Below are 24,243 nucleotides of genomic sequence, written 5' to 3' on the forward strand. Positions count from 1 at the left end.
GAAACCTCACTCAGTATTCACACAATCTTGCAAACCCCACATACCTGTATGATCATCAACTGGCTGTCAGCCTTAAAGAACAACAATTGAGTTTTGCATGGTTCAGTACCCAATAGGAACCAAGAAGGCAACCATGCTACCTGTACATTACAGGTATGCAGCAGGTCCTGTGTGAAGCTTGTAGTCCACCTTACTGAACAGGAAATACGGGTTTCAATTCAATCAGAAGTGAAAACATATCTTAGAGAGATGATCTAAAAAGTGGATAACTTCAGAGAAAGGATCAAATGGATATTTCTGTCATACTAGTACTGTTATTGCTATTTAGAAAACCAAAATGCAGCAAGAATGCAACTCACTCGTTTTTACTTTTTATGGTGGACAGTAATAAGGATACCGAAACTCAGTTAAAAATAAGTTTGGCTTTTAAATCTACCACAAAATTTTGGCAGGAATAATGATTTCGGTATATACCTATTTCCAACAGTGAAAACTGACACACAGTTGTACAGCCTGTGCCACAGACTGCGCAACTGATGTATTGTTGCACATAATGCTAAACTTAAGTTCCCTGCATGCCAAAATCATCACCACTACCTTTAAAACCGCATATAATCATAACTCTGTACTCCTCTCTTCATTTTATGTAATGAATTATCCTAACAGGAAAAGAAAGTGAAAAAAGTTTAATTGCACATTCATAAAGATATTTCTCCGCCTCCCACTTCTCACTTTCGCACAGTCAGCTGCTGCTCTTTAAAGACAAACACACATATGCATACGCATTAATATTATTTTAAATTTTACCTTGTCACCATTTCTTTCTCTTTATTAGAGGCATGGCCTCCACTGCTGAGAGGCCTACTTGCTGCAGATAAGAAATACAGGCGATGATTTTTAAAATACTGATCGATCAAAGGGAGCACAACCTGAAATTACATCAGAAAGAAGTGATTATCTCAGGGCTTTCTTTACTATGTTCTGTATTACTCTTTGTAAGTTACAATTAAAGACAGAGGTTTCAAAAGTATGTTCTGTTTTACAATCTCTATGTATTTTTTCTTTAATGTCTATTCTTCTTTGAATTTATTTAGTATTCAAGGCACTTCAAACGTCATCAGGAAAAGCAGCAGAAAAAAATTACATTATCTCTGGGACTTGATTTGTGATTTTTTTTTTTTGAGGAGGAGTGCAAAACAGAAAGTATAATTTCATTTTATCTCACAATTTAAGATTTTTCGAGTACCACATACCCAGACATAACTATTGCTATTCATGCCATTTAATGCAGTTTAAGAAAAATTCACCTACAACTGTCAGAGCACTAACAGCACTTAATTCTAGATGCTATTAAATAAAACTTCCAAAACATCCTCGCTTATTAAGGGCTTGTCCACTGTTCTCCTGTTTACTTCATGTGGTGACCATTACTTAGTGCCCACTGCAGGTGTCAGACAGGAGGAGATCCAAAATGAACAGCTAATAAGAAAATCTGAAATTGCTTCCTTTTAGGAGTGTGGTTCAAAAGAAGGTGGAATGCTAGCTTCTGAGGCAATGGACTTGGCAAATAGTACCGCATGGAAGTACTGTAAGGTATTGATATTACAATTTAATTCAAGGATATTAGGATTTGAAAGTGCTGCAAACAGCTGCCTCTGCTTATTCAAGAATGAATTCAAAAAGCACTTTGAATATGTAGACACCATACAAGCTTTTACAGGCAAAAGGCATAAGCAGATTTCCTTAATTTATACCACGCAAAACCTTCTTGAGACCAAAAGGAGAATTGGGCTGACAGGAATTTAATGACTTTCAGCAAGAAGTGCAAAGTCCTGCACCTGGGGAGCAATAACCCCAGGTACCGGTATACACTGAGGGTTAACCATCTGGAAAGCGCTTTGCAGAGAAGGACCAGGGAGCCTCAGTGGACAGCAAACTGACCATGAGCCAACTATGCACCTTCACTGCAAAGGTGTCAACAGCATCCCGGTTTGCATTAGACAGAGTACTGTCAGCAGGTCCAGGGAGGTGAGTCTTCCTCTCTACTCAGCATTGGTGAGGCCGCATCTGAAGTGCTGTGTCTGGTTCTGGGCTCCTCAGTGCAAGGGAAACATGGACATACTGGAGAGAGTGTCCAGTGAAGGGCCACAAAGATGATTGAGGAACTTGAGGATCTTTCAAATGAGGAGAGGCTAAGGGAGCTGGGACTCTTCAGCCTAGAGAAGAAAAAGCTCAAGGAGGATGTCATCAATGTGTATAAATATCTGAAGGGAGGGTGTACAGAAGATGGAGCCAGGCTCTTTTCAGTTGTGCCCCATGACAGGACCAGAGGCTGAGAGCTGGCACAGGTTTCCCAGAGAGATTGTGGAGTCTCCACCCTTGGAGATATTCAAAAGCCTGCTGGACATGGTCTTGGGCAACCTACTCTAGGTGACACTGTTTGAGCAGTGAAGTTGGACTAGATGACCTCCAGAAGGCCCTTCCAACCTCAGCCATTCTGTGACTCCGTGATGGAAACACCAGCATGGTTTTAAAATGAGGAAAGAAATAAGGAAGGTGACACTAACAGATACATAGCTATGTTAATTCCAGTAACTATTGCTCACATTTATCTGCCTGAGGATTGTAAGAGAAAAATCTTCAGAATTAGACTAAGCCACTCAACAGAAACTATAGGGAAGTTATGAATAACATACTATGAGTAGTTGCGTATCATGAAGGAAGGAAATAATAAGAATATAGTCCTGTAATTTTTTCATCTATACTTCATACTAAAGTATTTTCAAGCTATTTTTATTACGTTTTTAATTAATAAAATAATGAACTTTACACAGAGAAGTGCAACTAACAATAATCACATTCACTAACAAATGCTTTCTCACTTCAACTACTTACTATGTTGATAAAGAATAAGCAAAGATATACTGTACTTTGGCAAAAAACTTGATTTCTTGTTCATATGGGAAATGCTCTCCTTTGCCTCTGCTGCCACCATCTGCAGAGAAAAGAAAATTAAGCTCTCTGTCATATTTCCTTAATTACAGTCTACTCTGCATTTTTCTTGGAAAGTCTACACTATAAACAAAAACTGGTCATCTTTAGATGTAGACTTAAGATACCACAAACAGTATACACACTAATTAAAGTGTCATTTTGTGATTCCCTCATGAAAAGTTACAGCAAATAAAATGTGTAAAGAAAAACTGTACAAATCTTCATAAAAGTCTAGACATCTGATAGTCCAAAGAGATATACACTTTTTTGTGAGATGAAAATCTGGCCCTATATTTGTATTTTTGTAGTTATTCAGAAGCCTAAACTCAGGTATCAATGCAACACCTTTCTCCAGTTCTTCACGGGAGGAACAGAATTACGAAATTTTTACGACCTATTTGTGGACTTTGTCTAAAGAACAAAAATAATGGTTAGAACTACCGAACTGAAATTAAAATTGCTTCAGTTCCCCCATTATCATAAAAATCAAATACTCTTTACAGACATAATCAGGTACAGCTCCCAGACTATTTATCCTTTATTTATTACCTTCTTTTTACTAACCAATATTAATATAAACAGTATTTTTTCCACCAGTGTTTTGGTATTTATTCATTATAATTCTTGTAGTTATGCCAAATCTATATAATTAAGTAGAACGAAGCCATGATAATCAGGTATTAGCAGCAGAAGTAACCCAATGAGTTACCAAGGACAGACTTTTGCTACTTAAGTAACCATGGCATTTAATAATTCATAAATTTGATAATTTTCACTTTAAAACTAGATAGGCTTTTGGATGAGCATTGATTTATTCAATCTCCTTGTTGTTCCTGCCATTAATACTGTCGATTACAGCATCTATGCCTAGACGTGAGGCAAGATATAAGTTATGTGACATTGAAACTCCCATGGTCACACAGAAGCTGTATCTGGCTAGGTTTTTGGCTTTTACTGCTCATGTAAGAAGCTGACTTGGGTCACCAAACTTATTTTTTTAATCTTTAACAAAGGCAGATCCAGCTATATCCTTCCTTCATAGCACTGTTGATGAAACATGCTGGTATTTGTGAAAGAACATTCCCATTGTAGGAGTTTGTTAAAGAGGTTTCTCTACTCGACTTCCTCCTCCAAAGAAAATTTCATAATGGTACAACTGACTGATTTAATTTGCTCTGTGAAAAAGGGATTACATGTGAATAGTAAATATTAATGTGCACATGTGCGAGATTATGAATTTGTGCATAAATGCAAGGGCGCAGCTAGCTTTCTTTTTCAAAGAATTAAAGTCATTATAAATTTTGGCTGGATGCTTTTCATCTGATGAATAAATATGGGATACTGGAATGAATATGTGAACTATGTAACTTTCCAAAATTCATCATCTTCGCCAACTATAAGAAACTAAAGGGAAAACTCCTAGTCCAAGAATGTCTCTTTTTTTTTTTTTTGAAGCTTTCTAGTTGTTTTGATAATATCAAACATCTTAGTCAGTAATTCTTAAGAAAATGCACAAGGAGTACTGTACCAAACTCCAGAATGTACTGATGGGCTTCATCCACATATCTTATAAGTTGCTGAAGGAAACTGTAGGCAAAGCGTTTCTCAATGGAAGGTGTGTCTAATTCCAGGTCCTTAAGTCCTCTGTAAAAAGAAGCAAGTCAATTTTCACACATGCAGAATTCAAAGTAGTCTTCCCACTCCATGTAGTCTGACGCCATTTTCTCTAGTAATGATTAACTGCTTGTTAACATAAGAATTGTTCTGTGTCTGAAGTAAACAGTACGTTTATGCTTATTTAGGTTTTGAGCAATTTGTTAAGCTACAACTCAGATTTTCCAAGTAGAAGCTTACAGTAAAATGAGACTAGTCAATCAGATTAATACAGCATCATTATAATTTCTTTCCCTTACTTGTAAGGTATTATTGTCTTATATTTCCCTCCAGGGACTGATTCTTGGGTGAGGGAGTTTTGAAACTACCAAAATACTTTGATTTAAACAATCAAACCAGAAGTAAATCTAGTCTCCCTCATCATGACTATCCCCAAAAGCCTGTTTGTAATGGAAGAACTTTGAATAGCTATGCAGCCTTTGTGAAAAATCTGGGGAAAACCTAAAGAAAGTGATGGAATTGCATTTTACCCTTTTCAGTATGTTCTATCAGTAAGTTACTAGTTTGATACAAAAAGTGTATCTTCTTTCAATAAGTGTGAATCTGGATAAAGGAGACAATGCTGGAGACCATAAGTCTCCAGTTAGTAATTAATGGGACATTAAGAAACTTCGGGCACAGCTTGCGAGAGGGCCACCTGGACTTTGTAACTCCTAAGAGGAGGGGACTTGAAGAATATGAGGATTTGGAAGATTCGAGACAGGTCAGTGGAACTACACTAATGATGGAACGTGCAGGGAAGGAGGACTGAAGAAGAGCAAAGGGTAGAAAAGACAAAAAGGGGTATAAAAGGGGCCAGCCACATGTAAACCAAGGCCTGTCAATACAGTTGTCTGACTGAGCCCTGCACTTCATCCCTAAAGTCTGTCCTATCCTCTTATTAAATCCTTTCTTAGCTATCTCTGTGTAATCTCACTCACTATCCCATGTGTATGTGTGTGCTGCAAGAAGTGCCAACTACTGGCAAGACCAGCATGAGCGAACACGGGGCCAGCAACTAGAGTCAGATTTGGGGTGTAGGTGCCCCCAGGCCTGTGATGCCAGCAACAGGGGTGAACAAGGGTCTCAGCATCAGTAGTTGGAGAGGCCACAGCTTTTGGGAACGTCTCTATGGGTCCATCCTACAGACTTTGAGCCCAGAGTGCCAGCTACTGCAGGGGACTGGCTTGACTGGATTTGGTGCTAGCAATTAGAGTCAGACAGTGGGGGACGTAAGACATCCCTGCCTTACGCAGGTGTCTGCAACTGGAGCAAGTGGGAGTCACAGCTGGCAGCCACTGAGGTGAGAATGCTGTGTGTCCAGAAAAACAGCTAATGGCGGTGGCAGGGAGGGAGGGAAGTGTCAGTAAGATGAGTGAGGGGCTCAGTAACAGCAGCTGGAGTGGGACCATGAGTCACAGGCCATGTTCTTGAGTGCCATGTGCTTGGCAGGGGGCAAGTGCTTGTATCTTTCCCTAAACCCAATGTGCATGAGGGTGCACAAGACTAGAATGGTCACTGTCAAATAAAAGACTGTAAAGAAATGCGTGCAAGGCATATGTGGCAGAAAGTCAAGTGGTAAGCAAACCAAAGGAATATATGAACCAAATGTTTGTTTGTTTAAACAGCACAGTGGTCACAGGAGCAGCAGGTACATTGAGTTCAACTTGATAGAAAGACCATTTCACTAGCACAGGAGGGTGTAGCTGTGTCAGGAACTCTCTACTAGATGATGGGTGTGCCCAAGATAACAGTTATCTTATCCTTCCACTCCTCCCGAAAACCAAAAGCCACGTTTAACTTGTGTTTAAGTTAGACAGAAATAAAAAGGATTAGTCAAAAAGGAATGGGTAACCTTGAATACAGCAGAGGAGTCTTTTGTCATTTTGACAAGGGATGAGAAAAGAAACCTTTGCTGACTGACATCCTTCTTTGTACATCCTACTCCAGTGAAGGAAAGTAAATTGAATTGTGCCAGCTACCCTGAAAAATTTTACCTAAAATTATTAGATTACCTGTGGGACTCTATAAAGAGGCTGAATTTCATATGTGATATAAAAGAAAGGAAGTAGGCAGATTTTAAGTAGATGGGCTAGGCTAATTAATTCACAATGATTACTTAAATCCATCTCTGTGACTGTTTCATTCACTTACTAATGCTCAAGTCATGCAAATCTCAGATACGCTTTCAGCCTTTACTAGTGACTCACATTTCCTAAGCCACGATGATAAAGCCGACAAGCCTCCAAACTTAATTAAAATTTTATTCACGCTGCATTTAGTAGGTGAATATGCCATATTAAAACCAAAAGGAATTATGCTGTTATTCTGCAGAGAATAGCATGTATACATACTGAATTATGAACGTTGTCTTGTTTACTACATTTATCCACTATTATTACATTTACATGGTGGATTTTTTAAAAAAAGCTTTTTAAAAAATCACTTTTAACTTTTAAAATATTTTAATAACACTACAAATTAACTCAGTTGAAAGGAATGAGTAGTAGATTCTAGAATTAAAACTGTCTTATCAAAGCAATTGCCTAGAAATTCTTATTGAGAGATGCCTGCACCCAACCTGAAATTAAGACTTAATAATTCTATCACTTGTAGAAAATTAACAATTTCACTAACAGTTGTATGTATGGAAACACACCAGAAAGAAAAGGCATGCTGCAATGTTGAGAGGATAGGCAGAAGACATGCAGAGATCCTGGAGAACTCTGCTTGTGCCTTCCAAAAACCCTGCTAATAATCCCATAATCCATTTCTTCCTTACAATGTTCTATATGAAGGAGCTCATCCTTACTCCCGAGTACTGAAACCTAAAAATGACCATAGACTTTTCTTGTCTTGTACACACACACAAAAAAAAAGAAAAAGGGCTAGTGGCAAGGAGTATTAGAAACCTTCTGTGGCACTAATACTGAACAGAGAATTACCTGGAGACAACATATCCGTTAATCTGTAGAAATTTCAGAATATCCTGTGCTTTTTCTCTGTCCTTGGCTTTTTCTTTGGCTGTGAGTGTATCATAAGGAACAAGAAGAGGATGGTTGCCGCCTCCTACTATGGAACATCAAAAGAATTAAAAAGCAGTTAAAAGAGTTATCTGTTGACGTGATGCATCCTACTGGGACAGTAAAAGCACTGTAATAAAAATACATAGCATGTTACAGTAAAATCTACTCTGAAATAAGAACAATGCACTTTTCTGTTACTTTACACAAACCTAAAAAATATCCAGATAGAAACTTTAGACATGGCTGCTAACAGTTCTAACATAATCAGTCGTTGCAAGTACCAGGTAAATATGTTGAACCTACTGCAAAAACTCTTGAAGAAAAAAAATGCTTAACTGTTATGAACAAGTATTATAATTGCAACTTAATGTAACGAAACTGAAAATATTTCAGCAAATAACACATCATTTCATAAGAAAAACAAGATAAAAACAAATATATAACCATACACAGAGTCCTGCTTTTAAACATTCTGATGACAGCAAAAAGAGTTCACAGAGTTTAGCAAGATACATACGTATCTAGAAGTATATGAAAATGATACAGTTCTACTTTATAGTAATAAATTAAAGACAGAAAATTAGAGTACATTTATTCAAATGTGGTTCAGACAACTGTCTAATCTGATCTAAAGAATGCTGCAAAAACAGAGAGGTAAACAAAAAAAAAATGCGTTTGTATAGCTTATAAATAGCCGATGTACTGATACGTCTCTGAAGGCAGATAGTTCATTTGGCAGGAAAATAAAGTTACTATTAGTAATATAAATATCTGCATAAAAAGACACGTTCTTAGGATTTCACCTTCTAAAATTACCACCACATAGGCAGAACACAATAAATTCCTATGATAATTGCTACAAAACCCCAGGAAAGTGCAAGGGTAACGATCAGACTTATCTCAGAAAAAATACTTCAGCAAGTCTCTAGCAATATTTTAAAAAAAGGAACAAATTATCTCTAGAAAATATTGGAGACATATCCTTAAGTGAGTTTGTAAACCACGTATTCTAAAATTTTCCATTAGTCCTGTTTGAATCCATTTAACTACACCCAAAATGGCAACCTAGTGGGCAAGTGTGACGGTGGGTTTTTTTGTTTGGTTTGAGTTTTTTTAGGAAGTACAGCCTCTAACATTGGCATGACTGGGTTTTATTCTATTATCGCAAATGTGATCTAATTCCACCTTATTCCAGCTGAAGACAGACATGCAAAATTGCATGCATGTAAGTGTACATGCCCTATCTATGAAAGTCATTAAGACTGTAATAGATCATCCAGTTACAATTAATACACGTGAAGTGTTCAGTGGAGGGGAATGACACTTGCAATTTTCAGGTGGCTAACACACATTTGTCAATGACAAATACATTGACGTTTCACACAAAGAAACTCTCTATCAGAAGCTTCTCCTTCATTCACTATAGCTGCCTCCAGCCTTCTCAGCACTATGCTCCTTTGCACAACACTACAAATACTATAAAGTGTTCTCAGTGACAAAAATCTGCCAAATACAGTTCATCCATTTAAATACCTCGTCTTCATGTTGCCTACGATTTCCCAGACTTAGCCCATCCTGTGGCTACTTACCCTGAAGAAAGTTTTTTCAATAAAGTGTATAAAAATTAAAATAAAAGCTGTGTTAAGGGGAAATATAATTTAAGGTATGGAAATTCATAGTGATTTATCAAAGGCACTTCCAGTTGAAACTTCTTCATAAAAACTTAACTACTGTACCTTTGCTGGAAGCTTACAACTAATAAAAAAAGCAAGCATACAATTAAAAAAAAAAAAAAAAGGCCAAGTTTGGTGCAAACAATTAGACTTGACACTTTTAGAAAAGGCAAAACCCTAGCTTCAGTCATTTTCAACTGAGAACTTGCTGTTTATGCAAATATTGTTTCCTCCACGTGCAAATATAATGTTATCTGCAGAAAAAAAAAATTAGCTTTAACATAAATAAAGACATTATTTTAACACAGAGGGAAACCAGTAAGTTACACAATACACGACAAAATTCGTCAGGTAAGCAGAGATCATGGAGCACATGCAATTTTTAGGTGGAATCAAGAATCTGTTCTACGTTTACCCACTTGTCAATTCAATATGTGATACATGCAGTTCTTAGTAAAAATCCTTTTAGATCTACCTGTAATAAAAGAAGTAATTCAACTTAAGTCAGAGCCCACTGGGTAAGAGCCTGGAAGATTAATTCTAGAAGAAAAATGAATTAATGTAGCTTAAATTTATTTACAAGCTTTGACTTCTCTTCCTTTGATACATTTGAATTGGCAAACCACATCAACAGGAACTGTTCTATTCAGTACTATAAAAACTTCCAGGCACTAAAAATCACAAAATATTTAATTAAGAATAGCTACTTCATTGTTTCTTCACCAATTTAAATTTGCTGTTCCTTTTTTCTTTTCCCAATCTGTTTTCTCAAATATATGACCTAAGCTAATCATAGAGAACTTAAAATACTGTAAATACCTGTAGTTAACATTACCTTTTGCTTCAAGCTCCATTTTCTTTTTCTTTGCCCATATGTTATGGTAGTTTTCCGCCATCATCTCAGCCATGGCCTTAGGAAAATAGAGAGCTTAGTGATACGTGTTGCAATGCTTAACCCCCAAGAAGGACAATTTTCTGGTTGATATTAAATAACAAGTTTTGTTCTCTGGGAGTTTCAATACAATTACACCATAATGGTTCACTGAAAGTGAGTTTTTATTGAAAAATTATGATACAGAATTTGGGAAGGATGGGCTTATGTATACGAATTAGGAACCTGGTGCTGAAGAGAAAACTGCTAATTCGAAAAAGGAGGAACCACAAAGAGGACTATAGTTTGGAAAGAGCACTGAGGTGTCAGACGGGGACTTGATTCTCAAAACAATGCCAGTAAGAACCCCCTGAAGGTTCTGGTAAGGGCAGCAAGCCAGAGGACTGCATTTTAAAACAAAGTTGAAGAATCTAACTCTGAACTCTTAAAAAAAAAATCTAAACCTGAACTTTAAAGATATTAAACATTCAAAAAAAAGTTAAAAATTACATATAGTTCAATTTTAGAAACTCAGATCTCATTAGTACTTAACATGTTTGGATATTTCCTGAATTACAGTATCAGGGCAATTAATACCTAAAACTGCATTTCAATTAAATTTGCCTAGCTTTTAAATAACAGATTTTGAAGCTGGTTTGAAAGAACTATCAACTAAAAATATTGTTCCAAATAACAGCAATCTACTGAAAGATGAGGTAAAATATTAGCCCCAACTTCTTCGCTCTCTGTTCTCATAATATTTGTTGTAACAATGGCTCCTGATTCTTATTTCTTCAGTTTAGAAAAAAAGAGCAATGACAAAATGTTTTGGGAAGATGGTGGAGAAATGAATGATAAACAGAAACAAGCTGATGCTGCAAGTTCTTCTAAACAGGATTCTCTTCAAAATGACGGATGTTCGCAAAGAGAGCTGGGAAAATCAATCCAGGACTAAAATAAACTTTGAAGCTTTTGAACATGAACCACGTTTTTCAAAGAAACAGAGGATCAAAGAGCAATGATGAAAAAGAACAAAAAAAAAAAATCAAACCAAAATCCAGGCATATCAAAGAAAGTAACATAAGGCACCAAATTTGTTTAAATTAAACTAGCAGAAAAGAAAAGAAAATGTAAAAAAGGGTAGGCACATTAAGTACTTCTGACTTACATGTAAGTCTCTGGAGAGCGTGACGTTGCTCATGTCAATTGCTCGAGGAGTGTAACCATGGGCTGTATCTACAGAGATCTGAATAACAAGTGTGCAAAACAGTGGAGTTATACAAGCGTTTGATATGAATAAGTTAACATTAACAAGATCCTGAAAGTAATGAAAGAACTTAAGGAAAAAGTCAGTTGTATATCTCTAGAGAGCAAAAAGAACCCATGTAGCCCAACTGCAAATACCTCAAGGACGGTAAACTTAAGCAAGATTTAAGGAAAGGTCTACATACTTTGTTCCCAAAGACAGACAGCCATCAGACACAAATCCCCCTCATTCAAATGCAAGTTTCACTTGAACTCATTTAAGATTTGAGCTCATTGTGGGTAATGCTTTAATAAGGTTATGAATAAACCTCTGCGTTTTCTGGAATTTTTTTTTCTCAGCAGGTGAAGTCTCAGACAATCTAGTTTAAGGGATATTCAGGCAAAAATCAAACTTTGAATTTGGCTTTTCAACTCTACTTCTACATACAGGAATACAATCTACTAAATACATAGCTTTTTCCTTCTGTCCCTCCTCCCCACTCAGAAAATATCATCATTTTGTCATTCTTTCTCTCTACTGCCTAAATTTGTCACAGGTTTGCTTGTTACATTGACACAAACGTTTGAAGAAGGATAAACAATGACGGAGACTCTCTGGATGGCAAGCCACTGATGCAAGAAATGTGGCTACAAAAGGGGCATTGCTGGGCTTTCCACTATGGATTCTGCTGTAACAGATGTCCCCCACAGGTATGTCTTCCTTTAGAAAGATTATTCCTATGACTGATATTATTTTCATATGCATATTTTTTTCCTGATGTCCAGCCTAAACCTACCCTGCTGCAGCTTGAACCCATTCCCTCTTGTTCTATCGCTAATTACCTGTGAGAAGAGACCAGCACCAACCTCTCTACAACGTCCTTTCAAGTAGTTGTAGAGAGTGATGAGGTCTCCCCTCAGCCTCCTCTTCCTCAAACTAAACAGTCCCAGCTCCTTCAATATCACCACTCACACATGTAAATAGTGCAGAGCAGAGTGGAGAAAAGAGGGAAAGATTTTTCTCCTCCATTTTATTTCCCCCATCGGTTTGGCTCCACGCGTGTCTGTGTGAATGGGAGAAACAGAGATTTTCTCCCCCCCTCAGTTTAATTGCATAGTGTATGGAGCTCTAAGAGAATATAGTGTCAGTATTTCTCCATTTTATCCTTACAACATTTTGATTTAAGAAGACTATTCTAAAGGAAAAAAACCTATCTTTAACATTTTCAGAATTTTGGCTACAGATGTAAAATTTATGCTGCATTAACATTGATGTTTGTATTAATTTTCCTTAAAAAAAGGAAATATATATTTATTTATATAAATAAAAATAATTTATATATCTACCCTTATCTATTACTCTACACGCTTAAAGGCATCCATAGCCACCAAATTTCAAAAGATAGTAGACTAAAATCATATTAATACTCACTACTAATGCATAATCACCTACTGATGTAAATAATTCCCCTAAATAATGCAGTTAATTTTAAACCAAGTGAACAAATACATTTCTATTTCAGTTTTGTTCAGGTGTTTTGAAAATGTTTATTAACATATTACTTTAGAACAGGGAAAGAAAGTTCCAGCTTCAGCGAATAGAAATCCAAACCCATTATCAGTTGTACAATTGCTTGTGAAAAATGCTTTCACATATTTTTATGCTACAGGTTTATTTCATTACTTATAAAATCAAAGATTGGAGAGTAGATTTTGCATGCCTGTTTTTAAAATAAGGTTTTAATAAAATGGCTCACTTGACTGGTTTGAGATATGCGACGCGTCCGATTATACAGTGCCATGGAATCTCCCTCCCGTGTTCTTTCAATTCGCCATCCCCATGCCAGCATAGTTTTCAGTGATTCTTTGATTGGCCATCGATAAATTTCTTTCTCCTAGAAGAATGCACATGTAATAATTGCCTCGTTTATTATATAGCTGTACAGAGCAAAAAATAACTATTGCGCTTTTGCCTGGTTATACTGAGATGCAAAGAAATGTACTAAAATCAGCCCTTACGGCCCAGGGATACTGCAAAGAAGCAAATAAATCATATAAGATATTAAAAAAATTATTTATCATTTCAGAATTGGGCAGAAGAATTCTGGCCCTGCAGGAAGATGATGATCACAGGGATAACCGTGTTAATGACATGCTCAGATATGAGCTCAAAGGTGGATCAGTAATTATCAAGAGTAATGCAGTGTTTTGTCTACTAAATGAAACAAAAAACCATGATCATAGAATCATAAAAAAAGTCTATGTTAGAAGGACCTCTGGATGTCATCTGGCTCAACCTTCTGTTGAGGTCAGATAAGCTAACCTAATGGAGCTATCAACGGTTATCAAGATGAGGTTATCTAGGGCCTGCCATGTCATGCCTTTAATATTTGTACTGCTGGTGATTTCACCACTTCTCTGGACAGCCTATTCCAATGTTTAAGTTGTCAAGATAAGAAGGATTTCCAGAAAGCATTTCTGCTGAAGGAACTTAAACCCAGTGGATCTTGTTCTGCCACTGTGCATCCCTGTGAAGAGAATGCATCCATCTTCTCTATAATTAGCATTTAGGTACTGGGAAACCGAAATTATATCCCCATCAGTTTTCTCTTCTTTAAGCTGAACATAGACAGTTCCTTCAGCCTTGCTTCACTTAACAAGCTCTCCAGCCTTCTAATCATCTTTGTGGCCTCCTCTGATGGAGACCAGACAAAGCCTAAACCTAAGTCTTCACTAAGCAAGCAAGCATTCCTTTATTACCTTAGTGTAAAAATATACTGGCAACATGACACTTCAGTTTCACCATAAATTATGCCATGTAAATTCAGCCATATGAGAAAATAGGTCAAGTGGCCCGTTTATTGTACAATAAAACCCTTCTGTCTCTTTTTGAGATTTTGAGAAAGGCAACAGTCACATATTAGCTGATTTAAACTTTAAATAAATTTTTAAAAAGGGTTGTAAGCCCAAGGTGATATTTTCAGAGTGAATGAAGCAATCTTTCAATCACTCTGGATCAAGAACGAACAAATTCCTTACCTTTTCAGATAGTAACTTATATTGCTTCATTAATGGTTGCACTTTTGCAGATTCAGAATATGTTTCACCATATGTCCATCCATTGGCAAACTGAAAACAGTAATAAGATGAAAAAAATGGGGAAAAGCAAAAAAAATATGAAAAATCCTATTTTTATTGGTACAAGGAACTGAACAAAGCCTCTGCAGAGTTGTTCTCTTAACATTTCCCTTCTACTCTTTTCTCAACAATTTCTCAACCAACATTTATATTATCTACACAGAATGCAATTAACTATGTAGCATGCCATCTTTTTGAAAATTAATGAATACACAAAGCTAACGTTTAATACATTTTTCTTTTAAACATTTACATAGAGCAAAATACTATGCTGCAGTTGACGAACCATTTTTAATTCTGGACACAGAAACAGCACAAAGGAATAAAAACCCTAAATACGATTTTTAGTTAAAAAATTGAAATTTGAAGTCAATGAAACTCTTAAAGAATTAGTAAGCATATTTACTCAAAAGACAATGATAAAAATAAAGAAATGATGAAACGCTATTTTGAAATACTCATGGGCACTTACAGAACTTTCCCCCAAAACGCATTTCAAGAAAATATAGGTTTATACCTTACCTATATACCAACTTGAAGCGTTATGAAAAATAATATTCAGAGTAAAATATTTTGAAGATGAAATGGATTCAAATAAAAAATCTGATCTTGCTTTAACAGGAATATAGATTTTACCTTTTCCATTGACCATTTGTCATGAGAGTGTTCTGCGTATTTGTTAATGAAATATTCTAGCTTTTCAGGGATTGTAATGCTGAAAGTGAAGAGGAAAATAGCCATTATACCACACATGCTAAAACGTGAATGCTTTTGTTTTGAAGAAAACTTTCAAATAAATAATTAGTAGTGTGTATATCTATTCAAAGCATCTTACTGTGCTCTGTTTCCTCACATACAGTTTACTCCAAGCCCCAGTTAAATAAAGAGGAAAAAAAAAAAAAAAATCTGAGTTACTTAATGGGCACTGAATGAGAACCACAGTCGTTGTAGGAAATTTACTTTTTCGACACACATGTGCAGGGAAAAATCAATGATACCGAGCACTCATGCTTCTTGTCACACATTTCTATTACTAACATTCATTTTCTTAAGATCAAAGATATAACTGTGACCCATCAATTCAGAAACACTGTGGCAATTTATAGCGCATGTCCATTATAAACTAAGCGTGCTAACAGTCCTTTTTGAAACACATCATAAATTTTATTATAAGCTTGAAGCACTATAACTTATGACAACTCAAAAGTTATATGCTCAATGCTTTATTTTTCAGCACCCCGGTGAATATGAAAATATTAAAATCCTTATTAAAAATAGGAAAAAAAAACCACAAATAAATACACTAGCCCTTCAACAGGTGTACAAGATAGTGCAGAAGTTAATGTTTTTAAGCAGTAAAGGAAATGCAGCTATCCTTAACTGTCAAACAAGCATCAGAGCCAGAACCCTCTTCCAAAAATAATTTATAAAATACCAGTATTTTTCTGCATCTGCATTCCTACAAATGAAAGGGAACAATTGCTTCTCGATCGCTTATGAAATAGCAAAATCTTCCCTCCTAAAACAAAGAATTGTGGCAGCAAAAGTGTTACAGTGCCATCTACTGCAAAGCAGAAGAGTCTTGTTTTCAATCTTCAGTCATGGAGTGGAAAAAAGCAAAAATGTAAGACAAAATTACATCAGAGTAACAGTTTGCAAGAGCCTAACCACACACAAAGGCCAGAAAATATTCATCCAGCATGCTTATAATTTTTCATACTGTTTGGAAGCGTGTATTTTGAGGGGAACTCTACTAATAATACTTTGAATCATTTCAGAAGTGCAATAAACCGACAAGCACAATACAGTCACATTATCTATAGCTTCATATAAATAGGTCTAGGACTAGTAAGCAAGGTGATGCAGGATTTGCATGTTAAAAGAATATAGGATATGTTGGAAGTGACACTGAAAAAAGTAGGGCTTTCTTTGTCTTGAATCATCACAAAACTGTAGACTCCTACGGCAACGAGATGACTGATGATTTAGGTAATATTAAGTAACATTTTCTGAGCTTTTAAAATATATTCTTGCTATCTACAATTTTCCTCTGAAATGACACCAGATAAACTCATCTTCGATTAGTTAAAGGATAGTATAATAAATATCCTTGCTAAATTTTGTTAAATCTTCATATATCTTAAATACATCTTAGAGAAATTAATTTTAATGGTCACTGATGTGATTTCTATATTCCAGTCTAGATTATGGCTTTTATTACCATATTTCGATGTGCATACATATACAAGCATGCTGTAACAAAGGTATCAATCTATTGACGATATTCTGTGTTCTGAATGTTAATACAGACAGAAAGCTCACAAAGGCAATTGAAGCAAATGTCCTACAAATGGCATTTCTCAAGATATAGCGCATAACCATACTGCTGTAAGACTATTCTATACAAAGGAGAATCGTGCGCTGGCTGTAGTCAAAACTCAGGGCACAAAAGTCCCGTTCAGATATGTGTTTTGAGAGAGCGTAGTGAGAGTCTGGCTGCCTAGAGAAAATAAAGATATTTCTGCCCAATTCCCCATTATTCATAGTAAAAAGAGATTATATGAAAGCAGCATCATCATAATTTTCTGCAGGTACACTGTCATTCACAGGCACCGGAATTAGTGTCTTGGCACATGTTAATAATGACAGGGATGATGTAGACTAGTCTACTTTTTCTAGTCCTGAAAACACACTGGTTTGTTTGCAGCAGACATACAAAAGTAACTGGACAGTTCTATCTTCAGGCTGAAAATGCAATAAAAATGTTCTACATTGACCAAGAAATTAGTTATGTAACTGGATATTTATTGCTTTATATGATTTAAAATAAATACATAAATGAAAACCAATAATACAAAGTTAAGGTCTCCATTTTACCTAGAAGATAAGCGTTCCAGAAGAGAATAGAAGCTGTAAATTCACACCATACCCAACATCAGACTCCACCCCTGTTTTACACATTCATGATTAACAAATAGCTGCAACAAAATAACTCCTTACTTTGATGTATCAACAGGTTGAGGATTAAAGTTCCCATCTGAATCCATTGAAGACTGTTTTTCCATCATATTGACATAATTCGATTCCATATAGTCTGGAGGTAAGGCCCCTGCAACCGCACTCAAACAAGGCAAAGCCAATTTGAACAGTTCTTGTTCATACTTCTGCAGAACACACAGGGGATAGAAAGTGAGTCATGAACAGAAGCTATCAACATCACTGCTGAAACTGATACAGCTATACGTGAAACCAGGCAGCCAGAGAATGGCTTTCTTACTCAGTGTGAAATTGAATTTTTCAATTCAAGTTCAGAAAAAAGAAGGAAACTGACTGTCCAAAGCATATTATACACTTTAGATAAAGCTAGGATCAATTGCTCACGCTGAAGTAAATGGTTAAAGTATTGACTTCACTGGGAGCAACACCAGGCATTTTTGAGATGTCTGGGAAGAGAACATAGCACAGGAATATGCACAGCATTTCTGAATATCTAGATTTGAAATGGAACTCATGAAATTTTAAGCAGGTTGGCTAATAATACTCACAGAATCAAGAACAAATACGTTCCAAGGTGTATTATTAAACTTTTTTCTAACATAGAATTGAGTCAAGGGTGATGAATCTACAATTACTAAGCAAAGGTTTTGGTTTAAGGAAGAATAATGTGTGAGGTAGAAAAGTGCAGCTTTCAGTCACCTGCAGATGCTTGAATTTGGTTTTAGGGTTCTGAAGTGTAGTTGACTTGTGCCGATACACCTCAAGATTACTTCATTAGCTATATAATTTTTTTTAATGAGCAGCCACAATGGTATACCTACGTTAGAGCAGAAATTATAAGAGGAAGATTTAAACTTACTAAAGCCTGTATTTTTCCCTTTAAAGTGGGCAATACAGTGCTGATAAACGCTGGTTAAAAATGACAGATTAAAGAAAAAAGGTTACACAGTGAGGCTTTTACAGTAGCAGATGGATATTAAAATGAATTACCTTTTGAGACAAAGCATCAAAAATACCCCAGAACAACTTTCTGGATAAATGAAGTTCTTCTTCTGAGGCAGCACCAAAGTTACCCCATCCACCTGGCAAACAATAATACTTCCAGCACCTTTCATAATGATTTGTCAGCAACTAGAACAGAACATATTTTGAAAGCAAATAAAATATAACTGTTGATGTTCTTCCATTCTGGCACTCGACCATTACGCAGACACTGCCAGAAAAATTTCTAACTTTTCTCAAGAAGCCATGTTGTGTACCTATTCTTTAAATAATTGGTGGACATACACACAGAACGAGCAGTTCTTTCTTTTAACATTAGTGACATATGCAAAAAGCATGTGACAGAGGATAATTTTCCCCAACACCACAAGAACTCTGACGGCTCAGCTGAAGACAACAACTCACCTCCACCTGTGTGTTCCACTATTCCAAACACTGCTGCTTGGTGGGTAAGACAGTAGAAGCATGATTTCACCTAGTTCCCGATTATTATTTACATGTTTGAGAGGTATTCAACAATAAGTCCCAGCATAACTCATCTCTTCTGCAAGTTGTAAAACCTGCTATCAGTCCACCCTCCTGCCCTCTATTACAATTGGCTGAGGACCTTTATTCTCTCTCACTCTCTTTCATTAAATACACATTTCAGGAATACTTTCTTCTTAAGTGGTTACAAGGTTCCAGATTATCAGGGACTCAAATGTTGCAAGGACCTGCTACTGGATATTTGCCAAACTGAAAAATCACAAATTTTTTGCTTAATGTGTCCTCTATGTCCCTGAGTCACAGACAAGAGGAAAAATTAGTTGTACATCTGTCAGTAAAGGCAATCCCGACAACAAATTTCTGACAATAGCAAAGTATGAAAACCTAGTCGTACTCAGGGGCAGATTTTCCTGAGGCACAGAATGAGAATGATCTTTCTAAGAAATTTAGCTGGAATTTTAATTCAGAGTTTATTTTAACAGTTCCTTAGAGAAAAAAAAAGAATTGTTTCAACATTACTTTGCAAAGCACATTGGCAAAGTATTACAAGTCACAGTAAGTAAAGAGCTGACAGAATTCCCTTTTTTCTAATCAGAACGGATGTCAAGATGGAAAAATGCAGATATCCATAACATAAACATGCACAAATAAAGACAAGCATAAAAAAAAAAGTCTGGATGTGTAGAAGTAAGGATTTTGATAACCAAAAATACAACCTCAATACTGTGTTACTTTTCATGGATCAGAAAAAAAATTCTGTATAATGCATTTGTATATCTTCAGATTTAAATAAGCTATTATTATCTATTTACTATTTAAATTTTCAGATGATTAAAGAAAAATGGGAGAGAAGAACTTACTGTATATGTAATGTAAAAAGACAGAAGTTTTATCATTCCTGTAGAAACACAGGGGTCTCAGAAACACGGACGCTAAGAGTCTAAGATATATTTGAAAATCTTTTTTTCAAAATGAATTTTATTAAACAATGGAAAGACTTCAGGTTTGCTTTTGGACAACACGTGAGTGCTAACAGACATGTATATATTTTTAAATCTAGCCGAGAGTAAAGGCAGGTTTACTCTTAGAGAAGTCCTTCACGAAGCACTGAATATGATTTAAGAGGAAATAAAGACAAGACAGCCCTATTGCAGAAAGTTCATACAAAATTATACAGGAAAAGCATCACAGATTTGAATTCATATGCTGCCTAAACTAAGGTAATTTTTAATTGTAGAAACCAGCAAAAGTATTCACACTAGATAGCACTTGATTCTGGTTTAGCTTTCATGATTTCCTCCTCTCTTCCCATTCAAAATTACATTTTCAGATGCATGATTAACTTTTAGCTGTCTCTTTAGACTACTATAACCTGTTTACTAGCATAAGCCCATAAAGAATATGCATAGTATTTTCCAATCAGAAACATATTAGTAGATACATGTAGGAGTCCCTTGTTAAATCACTGAAAATCAGTTTACTGTCAGTTAAACCTTTGAAAAATTCTAGTTCTATCTTCAGATAAAGAGTTCACTTTCCTCAGAAGTTCCTATTACTTGTTTAGATGTCAATGGAAAAAAATCATTTTCCCATACTAACACCATGGTTCTCTTCATATCTATACTCTCCCGAATCCTGACTTGCCAAAAGGATCTAATTAGATCTAATCAGATCCTTTTGGATCTAACGATCAGTTTGGATCTAACTGATCTTCCTATTCAGTTCAGCAATATGGGAAAGACACTGCAGTCATGACCCTCAGGATCAAAAACCCTGCTGTCCTAGATGAACAGATCTCAGGGAGCTGGGGTGGTTCTTTCCCCACCAAAAAACCTGAAGAACCACAGCCACACAGGGATCGGCAAGTTACTGTTTGGTTTTTCCAGCACACAAAATGTCATAATGCATTAGAAAGGTCCCCTTCAGGGCCTTACGCTAAATTAGCAACTGCTTTTCTCACACATAGGCACTGAAGAATGGCTGCTCCGGCACCTTTAGTTTGACTGAGCGCTTCCTGGGGGACACAACCAAATTATGAAGTCTTTGGCAGGGGAAAGACAATGCAGCAGGGCCTGGCTTTGAGACTAGTGATTTAAATTCCTCATCTGAAGTCAGAGACTGTAATCTGGCTAGTTGAAGCCTGCATAATTCTGAGGGGTACTCTGGCACAGAAATCAGGTGTAAAATGCAATTAATCCTGATATGTTGCTTTTAAAGCATAAAGAATTATGAAATAAGATTAAATAGCTTGTTCAAAGTTGTAGTGGGAAAGCATTAAAAAGGACTACTGAAAAATAGCACTAGGTAAGGTGGGAAATGATACGTTCCTTAGAATTGCCAACGAAATCTGAGGATAATTTAAGGAATGTCATCTCAGAAAGGAAAAAAAAACCACATTTTTCTTGTGCATTAGGAATCAGATCAAAAGATATGGAGAAGTCTTTGGGGGGTGAAAACAAAATGAAAGATTATTAAAAAACATGTACTACTTAGACTTCCAAGTGCAAACCACAGAAAGCGTCCGTTTTCCAAGAGCAGGGGAAACCAACACAGAGGGCAGAAGTAAGGGTGCAAACAGAGTATCAATTCCTATTCTTTCTTTGCGCGCTGGATTCTGGCCCCCGCCCCCAGGGATTTTTTCTATTCTGTTACCATATAGGCTTACCAAAAAGAAAAAAAAAAAATATTCTCCATGCAAATACTTTCTGTTACAAGGAATGCTGTTGAATATAAAAATCTACTTCTACCTTGAGAGGCATCTTTGCATGTTCATTTAATAGAGGAACATCAAATACTAATCTTCTTAGCAAATGCTGCATCATGGAAGGCCGCAACTGCCTAAAAGCAGACAAACCATTTCAAAAAGGTGTACCAGCATCGTTCCATGTAAATAATTAATAAATACATTAAAGGAACCTGTCAGTTCTATGCCATTTAAATTCTTCAAATTCAGAAAGCAATTGGCTTTTGCTTGTGGCACTAAAAAAATGTGTTCAAAAGAAAGCAAACAACTGCATACCAAAGAAAACCTTCCAAACAAGCTGCGAATCAAACGCTTTAAAGAATCAGAGAAAATATCTGATCTATAGCCAGAGAAAAATCATGAAGAAAAATACTGAATTTTGATATTGTGTATTATGATCACCATGCCCATGAGAAAAGGCTATAACATTAATTTCTTGAAATATACCTCAATGGCTTTTAAAAATATCCTAACAATAACAAAGACTTAAGGGCACTAAGTCTTTAGATGTACTAAATGAGACACGCAGCAGCGTCTCCAACTAGAAGGACAGAAGAAACAGGTGTAGCGTGTATGTTAGAATGGCAGGAACATTAAACCTTTCCAGATAAATAGCAAACACTGTCCCATTTTATTGGTTCTTATAAAGGATATATATAGATATATCTATATCTATATAGATATATATAAAGAGATCAATGTGATACATTTTATAAAGAAGTGTTATACAGTACTTTTTTACAGTACTAGAATATAAACGTCTGTCATTTCTGAACACATTTACACATTATGCAAAATAAATTTATGGTGAAATATTAAAAAAAAATATGGTTATTTGAAAGCCTAAATGTTGCTAACTTTAATTAGGAAAGTGAATTCATATGTCCCTAGTCAACTTCTGATAATTGAGCCTGCAAGCTTATAACAAAATTGGATAATAATCAGCTGGTTTTGAGACTGCAGATACCCAGACAAAATGTGTGCCATGGGTATCAAAAATGACATATAGCAATACTAGTCATTGATTAGGATTTCAAATGTAACACAACATAAACAAACATCTCCATAGAACTATATAATCCACTGATTATCAACCATATTGCCAATCTGTACAGCTAAAAGCATTTAAATGGCACTTAGTTAATCACCAAGGTTTTAATTTTAAAAACTTGGTAATAGCAAAATAAGGGAGGAGTGCACACAAGTGATTAACAAAGTTGCAAACTGAATACAGTGTATTTAAAAATATCATAATCATCTGACAGAAAAAAAATAATCTTAATTATGTTACTGGTGACATAGTTCTGCATTCCTGTGTTATAAATATCATAGGTTGCTTTATCAATTAGCATTCCTGTATAGCTAAGAGTATTTTCTTACCCACAGATAGACAGCAAACACTCTTCAATAGAATCTCGCTGAGCTTTGGTAAGAGAGCATCCCTTTGAGAGTCTGTACACAGTATGTAACAAGGAATCGATGAGAGAAGCATGGTGCTCTGTGCCAGCAAAAAGAGGAGCACATCTGGTCAACAGAGGCAAGACTGCCGTGCAAAGGTATCGATTCAGGGCCAAAGCCATATCCGTAGCACTTAAAGCAGCCTATGAATTAAATGGAACAGAAATTAGATTTGTCTCATCAATGTTGTTACAAATGAAAAGAACTTGTTTCTTTTTCTTTTGTAGTAGTTCTAAAGAGGGAAATTTCCAACACACACAAATGAGGATTTGATACCTACTGGAAAAGCAGGATGCCTAACTTCCTTTTCTGCTTCTAAAGTCTCACAGATGGCTTTTGGGTTTTTTTGGGTTTGGTTTTTTTACAAACACTAAAGGTAGCCATTCAAAAACAAAACAGTTTTCAAGACTGTATTAAAGAATGTCATAGTTGCTTAACAGAACACTCCAGAATCAGGTAATACCAGTGAAATCTGCATTTACAAAACTCAGTATGTTTCCATGTTATGATCAAGCCCAAGTTCCAACTGAGGGAAAAAAAATCCTCACCTGCTCTTTGTTAATTAACAATACGATTATTATCAGAAAAATGTTGACATAAAAGGTCAAATAGGGAAATCAACGTCCTTGTTTTAGCCCTCATATAAGCTCTCTAAATCTGATCTTTCTGGACCAAGCCAGTAGAGAAAAATTAGATGGAAATAAGACTCAAAAAAAAAAAAAAAAAAAAAAAAAAGGCAGCAATTTTGAGGAGGAACTAAAACAAAAATTTAGTGATTTCCTAAATAACAATGTAGGTGTCCCTAACGAATGCATGGAGATGAACACTTTTCTGTATATCTCTGAAAAGATGCTCTCAATTACATGCTTCATTGGCAGCTTATCTGACTTTGATTCCATGTGCTTCTGAGTACAAGCTCAGAAAATCTCCTGGGGAAAGCCATTGCATCTCTTATGG

General features: G+C 35.9%; 1 protein-coding gene across 9 annotated transcripts in view; it reads right to left on the reverse strand.

Annotated features, from left to right (window-relative positions):
* The window catches only part of RYR2 (ryanodine receptor 2), a 422,851-nt gene that overhangs the window by 101,319 nt on the left and 297,289 nt on the right, over positions 1-24,243 (reverse strand). For 5 of the 9 annotated variants that reach the window (XM_074580034.1, XM_074580038.1, XM_074580035.1 and 2 more), the window contains 13 exons: positions 23,209-23,429; positions 21,833-21,923; positions 18,588-18,728; positions 17,601-17,764; positions 15,237-15,315; positions 14,502-14,591; positions 13,220-13,357; positions 11,386-11,463; positions 10,182-10,257; positions 7,593-7,719; positions 4,523-4,638; positions 2,931-2,995; positions 808-929 (listed from right to left, as the gene is read on the reverse strand). In XM_074580034.1, the coding sequence (XP_074436135.1) occupies positions 808-929; positions 2,931-2,995; positions 4,523-4,638; positions 7,593-7,719; positions 10,182-10,257; positions 11,386-11,463; positions 13,220-13,357; positions 14,502-14,591; positions 15,237-15,315; positions 17,601-17,764; positions 18,588-18,728; positions 21,833-21,923; positions 23,209-23,429 (1,508 nt within the window). The remainder of the gene's footprint in view (positions 1-807; positions 930-2,930; positions 2,996-4,522; positions 4,639-7,592; positions 7,720-10,181; positions 10,258-11,385; positions 11,464-13,219; positions 13,358-14,501; positions 14,592-15,236; positions 15,316-17,600; positions 17,765-18,587; positions 18,729-21,832; positions 21,924-23,208; positions 23,430-24,243) is intronic. The other 4 variants (XM_074580040.1, XM_074580039.1, XM_074580036.1 and 1 more) reach the window with 1 other exon arrangement.

This window comes from Larus michahellis, chromosome 3, assembly GCF_964199755.1.
Source record: "Larus michahellis chromosome 3, bLarMic1.1, whole genome shotgun sequence".
In the NCBI taxonomy this organism is placed as follows: Eukaryota; Metazoa; Chordata; class Aves; order Charadriiformes; family Laridae; genus Larus; species Larus michahellis.